Below are 16,036 nucleotides of genomic sequence, written 5' to 3'. Positions count from 1 at the left end.
CCATTCGGCCCTTCGAGCCAGCACCACCATTCAATGTGATCATGGCTGATCATTCTCAATCAGTACCCCGTTCCTGCTTTCTACCCATACCCCCTGACTCCGCTATCCTTAAGAGCTCTATCTAGTTCTCTCTTGAATGCATTCAGAGAATTGGCCTCCACTGCCTTCTGGCGCAGAGAATTCCACAGATTCACAACTCTCTGACTGAAAAGGCTTTTCCTCATCTCAGTTCTAAATGGCCTACCCCTTATTCTTAAACTGTGGCCCCTGGTTCTGGACTCCCCCAACATTGGGAACATGTTTCTTGCCTCTAACGTGTCCAACCCCTTAATAATCTTATACCTCTGATGACCCATGATCTAACTATCTGGAAATCTCGATGGTTCAACATTTGGCTCACCAGTCATAGAATGATAGTGTGGATACAAGCCCTTCAGCCCAACTTGCCCACACCGTCTAACATGTCACTACACTAGTCCCACCTGCCTGCGTTTGGTCCATTTAACCTCCAAACCTGTCCTATCCATGTACCTGTCCAACTGTTTCTTTAACGTTGGCAGTTCCTGCCTCAACTACCTCTTCTGGCAGCTCGTTTCATACATCCACCACAACTTTGTGTGAAAGAATTACCCCTCAGATTCTTATTAAATCTTTTCCCCTTTACCTTAAACCTATATCCACTGGTCCTCGAATCACCTACTCTGGGCAAGAGACTCTGTGCAAGAGTCATGCTCCTGTTCCACCCATCGGGACTCTGGTTCCCACCCTCCCAGTTCCACCATCCTCCTCGTTCAATGGAAATATAGTCAGATGGTGTGATATATAAAAATTGTGAATTAAGAGTATTGAGGCATTAAGAGAGTCAAGATACTTTACCTTGCACTAAACGTTATACCCTTTATCCTTTATCCGTCCACTGTGGCCGACTTGATATGCTGCCTGGTTAGCATACAACATAAAAGCTTTTCACTGCACCTCGGTACACGTGACCGCAATAAACTAAACAAACCTAAAAGTCTTTAAGTGTGAGGTGCTGCATTTTGGTAGGACAAATCAAAATAAGACGCACAGGGTAAATGGTAGGGAATTGAGCAATGCAGTGGAACAGAGGGATCTGGGAATAACTGTGCATTGTTCCCTGAAGGTGGAATCTCATGTGGATAGGGTGGTCAAGAAGGCGTTTGGTATGCTTGCCTTTATATATCAGAGCATCGAATATAGAAGTTGGGATGTAATGTTGAAATTATACAGGGCATTGGTGAGGCCGAATCTGGAGTATGGTGTGCAGTTCTGGTCGCCAAATTATAGGAAGGATGTCGACAAAATGGAGAGGGTACAGAGGAGATTTACTAGAATGTTGCCTGGGTTTCAGCACTTAAGCTACAGAGAGAGGTTGAACAGGTTGGGTCTTTATTCTTTGGAGAAGGTTAAGGGGGGACTTGATAGAGGTTTTTAAAATTTTAAGAGGGACGGACAGAGTTGACGTGGGTAGGCTTTTCCCTTTGAGAGTGGGGAAGATTCCAACAAGGGGACATAACTTCAGAATTAAGGGACAAAAGTTTAGGGGTAACATGAGGGGTAACTTCTTTACTCAGAGGGCGGTGGCTGTATGGAATGAGCTTCCGGTGGAAGTGGTGGAGGCAGGCTCGATTTTATTATTTAAGAGTAAATTGGATAGACAATAGACAATAGACAATAGGTGCAGGAGTAGGCCATCCAGCCCTTCGAGCCAGCACCGCCATTCAATGCGATCATGGCTGATCACTCTCAATCAGTACCCCGTTCCTGCCTTCTCCCCATACCCCCTCACTCCGCTATCCTTAAGAGCTCTATCCAGCTCTCTCTTGAAAGCATCCAACGAACTGGCCTCCACTGCCTTCTGAGGCAGAGAATTCCACACCTTCACCACCCCCTGACTGAAAAAGTTCTTCCTCATCTCCGTTCTAAATGGCCTACCCCTTATTCTTAAACTGTGGCCCCTTGTTCTGGACTCCCCCAACATTGGGAACATGTTATCTGCCTCTAATGTGTCCAATCCCCAAATTATCTTATATGTTTCAATAAGATCCCCCCTCATCCTTCTAAATTCCAGTGTATACAAGCCCAATCACTCCAGCCTTTCAACATATAGGTATATGAATGGGAGGGGATTGGAGGGTTATGGTCTGAGAGCAGGTAGATGAGACTAGGTCAGAGAAAGTGGTCAGCGTGGACTGGTAGGGCCGAACGGGCCTGTTTCCGTGCTGTAATTGTAATATGGTTATATGGTTATATATACCGGAACAGAACAATGAAATTCATACTTGCAGCAGCACAATAGGTATCTAAACATAGCCTGTGTTTACAAATATCATTAGGAATAGCGTCCAATAGTTTCAAACATCTACAACCATCCAGCACCACTGAGTGTGCGGGATTCTGAGCGTTTTACTGCCCCGATCACATTGATCAATCATGTTTGATACCGGAACTTCATCTTTTTCTCATTTTACGTTACAAACTCCTGTGTGTTAGAGAATACAGATTTTTTTAACAGAAGCACATATCGTAGTATGCATGTGGACGTGTCCAAACTGGCTCCACTCAAAACAATGTTTTCCATGTAATGTCATTGCTACAAAACACTGTGCAGAAAACTCATTAATTTTCCATAAAAATAAACCCTAATCACGTTTTAAAACAATGCCAACATCCAGATTTGATTTGATAGGATTTGATAGTGGAATTCTCTGCCTCAGATGGCAGTGGAGGCCAATTCTCTGGTTGCTTTCAAGACAGAGTTAGATAGAGCTCTTAAAGATAGCGGAGTCAAGGGATATGGGGAGAAGGCAGGAACGGGGTACTGATTGTGGATTATCACAGTAAATGGCGGTGCTGGCTTGAGGGGCCGAATGGCCTAGTCCTGCACCTATAATCTATTGTCTATTGAACTGAAAAAAATGTGAATTATGTTTAAAAACATAATGTTTCAGACATTGTTATCAATTTACAAATTAATTTATATGCAAAAATGTTTGAAAAATTAAGTTAGTTACTGTCCCATAAAATAAAAAGTGCAAATCTACAAATTAGGAAAAATGCTGATTTATATAAACTGTTACGATAAATGAACTAAATTAAATGAACTAAAAACTCAAATTTCATTAGTTAGAATATTTTACATCTTGCATTCTGTCTAATTTTATAATTTAGTGCACTATGTAGTAACAGTTTATGTGACTCAGCATATATTTTTTTAAATCGTAGATGAGCAATTTTTATTGTAAGGGAACAGTAACAAATTTAATTTTTCATGAGTTTTTCTGCAGGTAAATTAAAGTTAATGAGACCAAAAGGTGAAATGCAATGGGGAACAGCTGAGAGCTACTGCTAGGCACATTTGCGATCAGGATGTTGAAGGTTTATTGGATAATGGTGAACAGAGAAAAGAATGCCAGAATGCGAGAGTGGGATTTCTTTTTCAACTGAGTACTTAATCTCGGAATCATGCACTCCCCAGCCAAGTATATTACAGCCAGATGTAGAGTATTTCTCCAACAAGGTAATTTAACCCATCTTCAGACAAGCAGTCTCTGCTGCATCAGTCAGAATATTTTTTTCCATTTCTTGATGCTTTCCATCTTTACAGCTCCTGAAGCTCCAGTAACTTCTAAATTAGAGCCAGTTTTGTTCTTTGTGCCCAAGGCCAACAGGAATTGAGCTAAGACCATCTAAGCCTATTTCCTATCGATGCCTAAAACTAGCAGAGAAAAGATTGTTATTGTCGGTGAACGATTCCAACATGGACACTTGGAAGATGAGCCGCATTGGTCTGAGCCCATTGCCTTGACATGGCATGTCCAGTGATAGAAGATAGACACAAAAAGCTGGAGTAACTCAGCGGGTCAGGCAGCATCTCTGGAGAACATGGATAGGTGATGTTTCACAGAGTGCTGGAGTAACTCAGCGAGTCAGGCAGCATCTCTGGAGAATATGGATAGGTGATGTTTCACAGAGTGCTGGAGTAACTCAGCGGGTCAGGCAGCATCTCTGGAGAACATGGATAGGTGATGTTTCACAGGGTGCTGGAGTAACTCAGTGAGTCAGGCAGTGCTGGAGTAACTCAGCGTCACCTATGCGTGTTCTCCGGAGATGCTGCCTGACCCGCTGAGTTACTCCAGCACTTTGTTTCCATGCTGCATCGTTCAATCAATCAAATATTCAAACAATCAAATTACACTGGGACTTAGCTAGATTAAATTTGTGGGTAAATATGTAAAATGGAGCTCTGTGGGGGGGAGATAGACACAAAATGCTGGAGTAACTCAGCGGGACAGGCAGCATCTCTGGCGAGAAGGAAATTGTGATGTTTGAGGTTGGGTGATAGAGAGATATAGAACAAATGAATGAAAGATTTGCACAAAACAACGATGATCACGGAAAGGTGGAGCCCACAATGGATAGAGTTGTCCACGTTGACCATTAATAAATGGAAGGGCTTTCTGCATTAATTGATAATATAATTAATCAGCCATAAAATAATTAGCCAATTTGTAGTCCGTACAGTACCACTGTGTTTCATGGTATATTGTGCTGAGATTCAGATGACTGCGTTTTCGGTCTTAATAAAAAAAAATTGAGGCTTATCTGGTAGCATTTAAATGATAGATTTATTCAAACCTATGTGGTAACATTTAAATTATAGATTTATTCAAACCTATGTGGTAACATTTTAATTATAGATTTATTTAAGCTTATGTGGTTACAATTTAATTTTAGATTTATTTAAGCTTATGTGGTAACACTTTTATTTTAGAAAGCCAATTAAGACGACCAAGGAGGAAAGTTGCCCAGAAAGGTATGGAATTTATTTTTCAATATTCCAAAATGAATATTACGTTAATTATTTAGCATCATCAAGAAATTGGCTTCTCATATCTCTCATTTGCTTAATTTATTTACATCCCTGTAAAACTTTCTGTTTCCACTGACAAAACGTAGTCTGAGTTTGTTGAATCGTGTCGTGTACTAATCGGCTGTTATATTTGTCTATGACAGTGGTTTGAATTAACAAGTAAGTCATTGGCTTTGGCACGTATGTGATAAATACAACAAATTATTTTGTCATTTCCACCTCTGTAAGCAGTATATATTGTCCAGTTATGTTTCTGAACTTAATGTTCCTCACAGCATGCAGGGTATCAGATTTGCAAAGGAGCTGTCATGTCTGATTTACAAATAAATGTAAAAGAAAACTCTACAGGTTTTAGTTATTTAAAAAAAACTCTCTGAAGAAGGGTCTCGACCCGAAAGGTCACCCATTCCTTCTCTCCTGAGATGCTGCCTGTCCCACTGAGTTACTTCAGCATTTTGTGTCTATCTTCAGTTTAACCAACAAATGTTATGCCATGTTGTATTATTGCGATATTTGCGTGATATCTGCAGTTCCTTCCTACACACAAAGTGTTAGTTTAGTTTAGAGATACAGGATGGAAATAGGCCCTTCGGCCCTCCGAGTCCACACCGACCAGCGATCCCCGCACATTAACACTATCCTACATACACTAGGGGAAATTTACACTTACACCGAGTCAATTAACCTACAAACCTTTGGAGTGTAGGAGGAAACCAAAGATCTCTCGGAGAAAACCCACATGGTCACAGGGAGAACATACAAACTCCGTACAGACAGCACCCATAGTCGGGATTGAACCTGGGTCTCTGGAGCTACAAGCACTGTTACCACATTGGAGTAACTCAGTGGATCAGGCAAAATCTCTGGAGAACATGGAAAGGTGATGTTTCGGGACAGGACCCTTCACACCGAGAGTCGGGGGAAAGGGAAACGATAGATTTAGACAGTGAACAAATAATTGAAAGATATGCATAAAGTAACAATAATAAAGGAAACCGGCCAGTATTAGCTGTTTGTTCGGTGAGAACCAGTACAGACAATGTGGGGAGTGTTGGATCATTTTTTTGGATCTTTCCCATGGTGTTGTGATGAAGGAAGTGTGGGAGTGCTGAGGCCTTTGGACATTGCTTTTCTCATCAATAAAAGCTGATGTGCAAAAAAAGTAATCAAAAAGTTCAAAAGAAGGCTGCCTTTACTATCCAGGGACTTGGCATGAAGGACATGTAACATGCGTGGGGCTTGGGTCAGCATCTCTAGTTACACCTTTACATACAGCTGTAATATTGAATCATTGGAGTGATGTGTTGATCTTGGATTGTGGTGTAGATTCACAAATGTTATGCCATGTTGTATTATTGCGAAATTTGCGTGATAAAATTCTATCTCTGAACGTTGATTTAATTGAAACCTGTAAAATAATAAAAGATTCGTCACTGTGGGTGCCAAGAGACGTCTAAAAGAAGGGAGACGAATCTCAAAGTTTTAGGGTTGAATTCACAAAAAGAATTTACCATTCCCATAAAACTCTGAATGCTGGACTATGTGTAAAATTAATAGGTTTTTTGGATACGTTTATAGAGACAGGAATCAAATCTGATTCCTTAGAAGCGGTCATGGTGGAATATTGGAAAACCTTTGAGACAGTCACTGACTGAAAATATGTAGCACCTTTACATTAGAAACAGATAAAATTCTTAAGGAATTGGATAGGCTAGAAGCAGGATAAATGTTCCCGATGTTGGGGGAGTCCAGAACCAGGGGTGAGAAGAGGAAAAAAAGAATTTCACCCAGAGTTGTGAATCTGTGTAATTCTCTGCCATAAAAGGCAGTGGAGGCCGATTCACAGGATGTTTTCAAGAGAGAGTTAGACTTAGCTCTTAGGGCTAACGGAATCAAGGGATATGGGGAGAAAGCAGGAATGGGGTACTGATTTTGGATGATCAGCCATGATCATATTGAATGGCGGTGCTGGCACGAAGGGCTGAATGGCCTACTCCTGCACCTATTTTCTATGTTTCTATGCTTCTACTCAAAGTGTAGTTTAAGTTTGTTATGGTTGACAGAAGTTGGTGCCTGCCAAACGAAATAATGACAATAGTGTAGTATTGAATTTACAATCCTCACTATTGTAGCTGCAATAGTGTTGCTCACTGTAGCTGCCATGACTTCTCTTAATATTCAAAACTTTTTCCTGGCACTCTGTGACTCAAATGGATGGTCTAAAAGGTTCTGAGGCCTGAGAACCCAGATGCCTAATGCCTCACTTCCAGCTTTTTCCCCAACCCCATCCCACGATCCCCAACCCCATCCCACGACCCCCAACTTTCTTGAGTCCACAAATACCCTCATTATTATTGACGGACAAATATCCTCACGACCATGCTGGATGTGCAAAGTATCAAATAATATTGAAGTAGGGTCCTGACCCAAAACGCCACCTATCGACGTTCTCCAGAGATGCTGCCTCGCCCGCTGTTTACCCCAGCACTTTATGCCTACATTTGGTATAAACCAGCATCTGCAGTTCTTTGTTTCTCGGTCAACATTCAGATAGAAACATAGAAAATAGGTACAGGAGGAGGCCATTTGGCCCTTCGAGCCAGCACCGCCATTCATTGTGATCATGGCTGATCATCCACAATCAGTAACCTGTGCCAAAACTTCTCCCCATATCCCTTGATTCCATTAGCCCCCAGAGTTCTATCTAACTCCCTTAAAATTCATCCAGTGATTTTTTCCACTGCCCTCTGAGACAGAGAATTCCACAAATTCACAACTCTCTGGGTGAAAAAGTTCCTTCTCACCTCAGTTTTAAATGGCCTCCCCTTTATTCTAAGCCTGTGACCCCTGGTTCTGGACTCCCCCAACATTGGGAACATTTTTCCTGCATCTAGCTTGTCCAGTCCTTTTATAATTTTATTTGTCTCGTTCAGATCCCCTCTCACCCTTCTAAACTCCAGTGAATACAAGCCTAGACTTTTCAATCTTTCCTCATATGACAGTCCCGCCACCCCAGGGATCAATCTCGTGAACCTACACTGCACTGCCTCAATTACAAGGATGTCCTTCCTCAAATTAGGAGACCAAAACTGTACACGATACTCCAGATGTGGTCTTACCAGGGCCCTGTACAACTGCAGAAGAACCTCTTTACTCCTATACTTCCATCACTGTGAGAAGGTGACTGGAGGAGACTCACTGTGATGGATGTTTCTTGCTTATTTTTCATGCTTATTTTTATTGGTCTTATTGTTGGACTGTGGGTAATCTTTCATTTCACTGCACATTTATGTGTATCTGACAAATAAATTGACTATTGACTATTGAAATCCTCTCAGTCTGTTTGCAAAACCGCTCTTGACACCCCCAGCTGATCACTGCTTCCAATGTACATTGGAACGGATATCCTGAAAATTGGCTCTTGTTGTGAATTAATGGCTGCTAGTTGCACATTATTTCACATCCCCCGAATAACAGGTTTACCCGAGATAAGGCAAATATTCAGAATTTTTAAAAAAAATGTAAATGGGCTGTCAATAAATTGTGGTTTGTGAATGTTTTCCCTTGCTCAGGTAAAGGTGCCCAAGCCGACAAGAGTGACGATGATGGTGAGCCCAACCAGTATGATCTGGAGGAGAGTTTTATTGATGACGAAGAAGATGATCTGGATCCTACTGATGAAGATTCTGACTGGGAACCGAGTTCAGACATCAACGAGGACATTGACACGTTAAGAAAGGAAGCTAACAGATTTGTAAACAAACACTAAAATGAGGCTTGTCTTTCCACTTTTAACCTTGAGCACCTATTTTTAGGTCTCTCCTGTTGCACTGAAAACAACATTTGATGGCTGGATGTTGTGTAGGAAAAAAACTGCAAATCGAAGGTAGACACAAAATGCCGGAGTAACTCAGCGGGACAGGCAGCATCTCGGGAGAGAAGGAATGGGTGACGTTTCGACCCGGGATGCTGCCTGACCCGCTGAGTTACTCCGGCTTTTTGTGTCTACCTTCTGTTACTTCTATCTGCTTGCTTGGCCTTACTGTAGAGTTCAATTATCTTCCACCAGTTTGCAATGATTGTTAGTTCACTCATCCAATGAACCAGGAAGTGGAATTTGAGGCAAGTGTGCGGACTGCTGTAGAGAATGAAGAGGGGTAAAGTTTACAATACTGTTGGACTGTACATAAGCAGGTGAGAAGTTTCCGTGTTTACAACAGGCTGCCTCTGTATTGGAATCAACGAAGCATCAAGTTTTGTCACCACATTACTCCTGGTTTATTTTTCTCTGCTTCCGATGGGGTTCCGTGCCGAGCAAAGATAATGGAGCAGAGCAAGATCGACCCTAAAAACCGTAGTATGTCACGGCGCCATTTTAGTCGGCAGAAACTTGCAGACACATTTAAAAAGAAAAATAACATAAATCTATGAATTGATAGATGAGATATATTCTGCATTTTAATGGTATCATCACACATGCTGTCCCCCCAAAACACTGATTACACTGCGAGAGCCAGAGCGAATGGCGGATTCTGCTTACTAAAATGGCCGACATTACGCTCCTTTGCGTACTACACTTCAGCATAGGCGATTTCGACGGAGTGGTCCATCTTGCTCCTCTAGTATCTTTGGTTCCGAAGAACCCATCGGAAACCGAAAGTATTGTAAGTGGAAATTCATTGTAATACGCGCGATCACGTGGCCGGAAGCGAGCGGAGGCTCGCCACGAGTCGCTGTCGTTTGCACCATCGCAAAATCAAACTATCGCAAGTCGAAACATCGTAAGCCGGGGAGCACCTGGAGTTTATTGTCACCTGTACCGTGGTACGGTGGAAAGCTTTATCGTTGTGTGCTGTAGCACGTGGATGGCACGCAACACAAAAGCTGTTCACTGTACCTCGGTACACGTGACAATAATCTAAACTAAACTGAACCTAGCATGCAAGAAGCTGACATAACGCACAGTCCACAGTCGTTGGGAATTGATTAAATAAGGTCAGTGCAAAGAAAACTCTTAACTGGCATGAAAAGAGGGGGGCGGAAATGGCTAAGGATTTTACTTTGTGGTCGGTGTTCAAACTTCTGACTTCCCATCAGAAAACAGCCCTGCTCTTTTACAAAGCAGTCCAGTTTCAGAGTGGAAGAATTGAACTATTTATTCAAAAGTGCTACTCCCAATTGTGGTTAGAGGGGATTTGTGAATTTTGGAAGTGGGAATATTGGCCAAAAGGAGAAAGGGAAATGCAATGAAGCCGGCACAACAAGGATTCTTTGCCAATGGCTGATGCATGACTGAACAAGTTAACAGTAGGAACTGCTTACTGAGGTCTCTACTCGCCTATACCTGGGGGCCTACAAGGGTCTTGGGGAAAAAAAACTGCAGATGCTGGTTCAAATCGAAGGTAGGCACAAAATGCTGGAGACCTGAAGAAGTCTCGACCCGAAATGTCACCCATTTCTTCTCTCCAGAGATGCTGCCTGACCCGCTGAGTTACTCCAGCATTTTGTGTCTACCTTCGACCACAAAGGTCTTTCTACCTATCACCAGCAGTCCTTAACATGCTAGTATTGATGTCAGGGCTGTGGCTGGTGAAATGTTGTGTATCAATGGGATTACAAAATTGATAAGGTAAACAGAATTCCTAATGCTCAGTTGAATTTGATTACACAGATGCGATTGGGCGATTTCTCATTGCAGTTAATGAAATTAACTGGAAATTGCAGATGATTCCTGATTTTAAGGTCGCTTGGGGGGGGTAATGGTGATTCAACTGAAATAATCCTTGTGTGTAGGAAGGAACTGCAGATGCTGGTTTACACCAAAGATGGACACAAAATGCTGGAGTAACTCAGCGGGTCAGGCAGCATCTCAGGAGAGAAGGAATGGGTGACGTTTTGGGTCGAGACCCTTCTTCAGACTGATGTCAGGGACATCAGTCTGAAGAGGGTCTCCACCCCAAAGGGTCACCCATTCCTTCTCTCCTGAGATGCTGCCTGACCTGCTGAGTTACTCCAGCATTGTGTGACTACCTTCGATTTAAACCAGCACCTGCAGTTTTTTTTCCTACACCTTGTCTTGTAGACTGTATATCTGATATAATTCTTCACCTTTTATAATGTTTGTATGACATGGGCTTGGAAAATAATGGGTGTGCAAATCTAACAATATAAACACTTTGCTCATAATGATTTTGATTGCTTTATTGTCTTACTATTTATTTAATTGGACCTGTGGTGTTTGGTGTTTCTTTGGAAAGCCATATGTATTGTTTAAGTCTGTGGGGTCCATTATTAGTGCCAGTGATGACACATTAGACAATCTTTGGGTTCCTAAAACAGACCAAAAAAAATTGAATTTCTATAGCGCTTTAATGTAGCCAAACACCCCAAAGAGCTTAGACACAAAATGCTGGAGTAACTCAGCCGGTCAGGCAGCATCTCTGAAGAAGGGACTCGACCCGAAACGTCACCCATTCCTTCTCTCCCGAGATGCTGCCTGACCCGCTGAGTTACTCCAGCATTGTTTATCTCCCTTCGATTTTAACCAGCATCTACAGTTTTTCCCTACACCCCAAAGGGCTTCACAGTTACGGACCCTCGCAGGATAACTTTACTGAGGTACAGTGTCCAGAACTGGACTGCATACCCTTGATGTACACAAGGAACTGTAGATGCTGGTTTACAAAAAAAGACCCAAAGAGCTGGAGTAACTTTCTTCACACTGAGAGTCAGAGGAGAGGGAATCTAGAGGAGCCTGCTGCCAGGACTAGAGGGTGTGAGCTGTAGGGAGAGCTTGAGTAGGCTGGGACTCTATTCCTCGGAGTGCAGGAGGATGAGGAGCGATCTTATAGAGGTGTATAAAATCATGAGAGGAATAGATCGGGTAGATGCACAGAGTCTCTTGCCCAGAGTCAGGAAATCGAGAACCAGAGGACATAGGTTCAAGGTGAAGGGGGAAAAGATTTAATAGGAATCTGAGGGGTAACATTTTCACACAAAGGGTGGTGGGTGTATGGAACAAGCTGCCAGAGGAGGTAGTTGAGGCTGGGACTATCCCAACATTTAAGAAACAGTTAGAAAGGTACATGGATAGTGCAGGTTTGGAGGGATATGGGCCAAACGTGGGCAGGTGGGACTAGTGTAGCTGGGACATGTTGGCTGGTGTGGGCAAGTTGGGTTGAAAGTTTCCATTGTATGATATGGAGATATGGAAGGGTACAAAGAGCATGTAAGAAGTGAAAAGAACAGATCAAAGCTGACAATGTTCAAGGAAATGTCGAATGGTTCATCGTTGGCTGAAGGGAAGATGACAACGAGGCATACAAACAGTAATTCACTGAGCTGAAGCAGTCTGGCACTCGATTGACAAATACATGCAGATAAACAGTCACTCTGGATTCACCGGATTAGAGGATATTGGCTCTAAAAAGAGGTTGGACAAGTTTCCTCCCACATCTCAAAGACGTGCAGGTTTGTAGGTTGATTGGCTTCTGTAAATTGTTCCTAATGTGCAGGGGATGGATGTGAAACTGGGATAACATAGAACTAGGGTACGGATTATTGTTGGTTGTCGTGGGCTTGTTGGGCCGAAGGGCCTGTTTTCCACTCTATCTCTAAACTAAACTAAACATGGCGGCGCAGTGGTAGAGCTGCTGCCTTACAGCGCCAGAGACCCGGGTTCAATCCTGACTACGTCTGCTGTCTGTACGGAGTTTGTACGTTCTCCCTGTGACCATGTGGGTTTTGTCTGGGTGCTCTGGTTTCCTCCCACATCCCAAAGACAGTGGGGTGGTAGGTTAATTGGCTGCTGTAAATTGTCCCTGGTGTGTAGGATAGTGTTAGTGTATGGGGTGATCGCTGGATCGCTGACTCGATGGACTGAAGGGCCTGTTTCGGTGCTGTATCTCTAAAGTACCTGCCAGAGGAGATAGTTGAGGCAAGGACTATCGCAGCGTTTAAGGAACAGTTAGACAGGTAGACACAAAATGCTGGAGTAACTCAGCGGGTCAGGCGGCATCTCGGGAGAGAAGGAAAGCGTGACGTTTCGGGTCGAGACCCTTCTTCAGGACTGATGTCAGGGGAGGAGGTGGGACAAAGATAGGATGTAGTCGGAGACAGGAAGACTAGTGGGAGAACTGGGAAGGGGGAGGGGATAGAGAGGGAAAGCAGGGATTATCTAAAGTTAGAGAAGTCAATGTTGATACTGCTGTGGTGTAAACTACCCAAGCGAAATATGAGGTGCTGTTCCTCCAATTTGCGCTGGGCCTCACTCTGACGATGGAGGAGGCCCAGGACAGATTGGGAATGGGAGGGAGAGTTGAAGTGCTGAGCCACCGGGAGATCAGGTAGGTTAAGACAGACTGAGCGGAGGTGTTCAGCGAAACGATCGCCGAGCCTGCGCTTGGTCTCGCCGATGTACAGGAGTTAGACAGGTGCATGGATAGGACAGGTTTGGAGGGGTATGGGTCAAATGCAGGCAAGTGGGGCTAGTGTAAATGGGACATGTTGGCCGGTGTGGGCTGAAGGGCCTGTTTCCACGGTGACTAATTCTCACTATTTGAGTGCTGTAAAACGTCACCTTCCAGTTTCCTTGTCACATGCTGAGCTTGGCAAGAGGGCATCGTTCAGCTGCTTATCAGGCAGACTCCCTGCTGCCCTTAGAAACATTATGCAGTCGCGATGTATTCCATCAGCCAGTGAAGGCACACGTCTTCATGCTGAGAGCAGCTGCCTGGTTTGCACCAGGCACAGCAAGGTTGGACTGCAGGAGAGATGGACTGGAATAGCAAATCAAGTATTCAGGCCCCTTCACCTTTTCCAGATTTTGCTACGTTACTGCCTTGTTTTAAAATGGATTAAATTCTTTTTTTTTTATCATCAATCTACACACAATACCCCATAATGAAAAAGCGAAAACAGGTGTTTAGAAATTTTTGCAAAGTAATTAAAAATAAATAACTGAAATATCCCATTTACATAAGTATTCAGACCCTTTGCTATGACACTCAAAATTGAGCTTTGGTTCCTTGAGATGTTTCTACAACTTGATTGGAGTCCACCAGTGGTAAATTTAATTGATTGGACATGATTTGGAAAGGCACACACCTGTCTATATAAGGTCCCACAGTTGACAGCGCATGTCAGAGCAAAAACCAAGCCATGAAGATGAAGGAATTGTTCGTGGACCTCCGAGACAGGATTGTGTTGAGACACAGATGTGGGGAAGGATATAAAGCAATTTCTGTAGCATTGCAGGCCCCCGAAGAGCACAGTGGCCTCCGTCATTCTAAAACGGAAGAACTTTGGAACCACCAGGACTCTTCATCGAGCTGGCTGCCCGGCCAAACTAAGTAATCGGGGGGTGAAGGGCCTTGGTCAGGGAGGTGACCAAGAACCCGATGGTCACTCTGACAGAGCTCCAGAGTTCCTCTGTGAAGATGGGAGAACCTTCCAGAAGGACAACTATATCTGCAGCACTCCACCAATCAGGACTTTATGGTAGAGTGGCCAGACGGAAGCCAGTCCTCAGTAAAAGGCACATGACAGCATAGAAAATGTGCAGGAGGAGGCCATTTGACCCTTCGAGTCAGCACCGCCATTCACTGTGATCATGGCTGATCATTCACAATCAGTAACCCGTGCCTGCCTTCTCCCCATATCCCTTGATTCCGCTAGCCCCTAGAGCTCTATCTAACTCATTTTTGAATGCATCCAGTGAATTGGCCTCCACTGCCCTCTGTGGCAGAGAATTCCACAAATTCACAACTCTCTGGGTGAAAAAGTTTTTTTCTCACCTCAGTTTTAAATGGCCTCCCCTTTATTCTTAGTCTGTGTGGCCCCTGGTTCTGGAAAAGTTCACTGATTTCTTTTCCACCGGTTTGAGAAAGTTCACGGACATGCATCTTTGTGGAGGCTTTTCACTTACTATAGCACAAATAAAGAAACCGGGGACTTAAATGTAGACACTAGGAATTGCAGATGCCGGCTTACAAAATGTAGACACAGAGTGCAGGGGTGTCTTTCTGTGGTACAATGGTACAGTGATAAGCTTTGTTTTGCATGCTCTCCAATCAGATCTGATACACCATACATGAATACAATCAAGTCAAACTCAAGTATTGTAGTTTAATTTAATTTAGAGATCCAGCATCTCAGGAAACAGGCCCTTCAGCTCACCGAGTCCAATAATCACCCGTTCACACAAGTTCTGTGTTATCTCACTTTCTCACCCACTGCCTACGCACTAAAGGCAATTTACAGAGGGCTATAGACAATAGGTGCAGGAGGAGGCCATTCGGCCCTTTGAGCCAGCACCGCCATTCAATGTGATCATGGCTGATCATTCTCAATCAGTACCCCTGTTCCTGCCTTCTCCCCATACCCCCTGACTCCGCTATCCTTAAGAGCTCTATCTAGCTCTCTCTTGAATGCATTCAGAGAATTGGCCTCCACTGCTTTCTGAGGCAGAGAATTCCACAGATTCACAATTCTCTGATTGAAAAAGTTTTTCCCCATCTCAGTTCTAAATGGCCTACCCCTTATTCTTAAACTGTGGCCCCTTGTTCTGGACTCCCCCAACATTGGGAACATGTTTCCTGCCTCTAACGTGTCCAACCCCTTAATAATCTTATATGTTTCGTTTAACCTAATTAACCTACAAACCCTAACATCTTTGGGATGTGTGAAGAAGCCTGAGCACCTGGTGGAAACCCACGCGGTCACAGGTAGAACACGCAAACTCCACACAGAGAGCAGCCGAGGTCAGTATCAAACCCAGGGTCTCTGACGCTGTGAGGCAGCAGCTCTACCAGCTACGCAACTGCGTCACCCAATCGGTAGAGCAAAGGGGAAGATACAGAGTGCAGAATATAGTTCTCAGCATTGTATATACAGTAGGGATATTGTGGGCAGCAAAGTGGCCCAGCGGTAGAGTTGCTGCCTCACAGCACCAGAGACACAGATTCGATCCTGACTATATTGTCTGTACGGAGTTTGTACGTTCTTCCAGTGACCGCGTGGGTTTTCTCCGGGTGCTCCGGTTTCCTCCCACACTCCAAGGAAGTACAGGTTTATAGGTAAATTGGCATTGGTAAAATTGTAAATTGTCCCTAGTGCGTAGTAGGATAGTGCGAATGCGCAGGG

At 43.7% G+C, this 16,036-nt stretch overlaps 1 protein-coding gene across 1 annotated transcript in view; it reads left to right on the top strand.

The window, feature by feature from the left end:
* Positions 1–10,799, top strand: part of aplf (aprataxin and PNKP like factor) — a 58,495-nt gene extending 47,696 nt beyond the window's left edge. Inside the window, exons 10-11 of the mRNA XM_078405665.1 lie at positions 4,796–4,837; positions 8,467–10,799. Of these exons, the coding sequence (XP_078261791.1) occupies positions 4,796–4,837; positions 8,467–8,663 (239 nt within the window). The 3' untranslated portion in view covers positions 8,664–10,799. The remainder of the gene's footprint in view (positions 1–4,795; positions 4,838–8,466) is intronic.
* The last annotated feature ends 5,237 nt before the right edge of the window (positions 10,800–16,036 follow it).

Source organism: Rhinoraja longicauda, chromosome 9 (assembly GCF_053455715.1).
Source record: "Rhinoraja longicauda isolate Sanriku21f chromosome 9, sRhiLon1.1, whole genome shotgun sequence".
Classification (NCBI taxonomy): Eukaryota; Metazoa; Chordata; class Chondrichthyes; order Rajiformes; family Arhynchobatidae; genus Rhinoraja; species Rhinoraja longicauda.
Note: the sequence above shows the minus strand (reverse complement) of the source record. Positions and strands in the feature narration are given on the sequence as shown.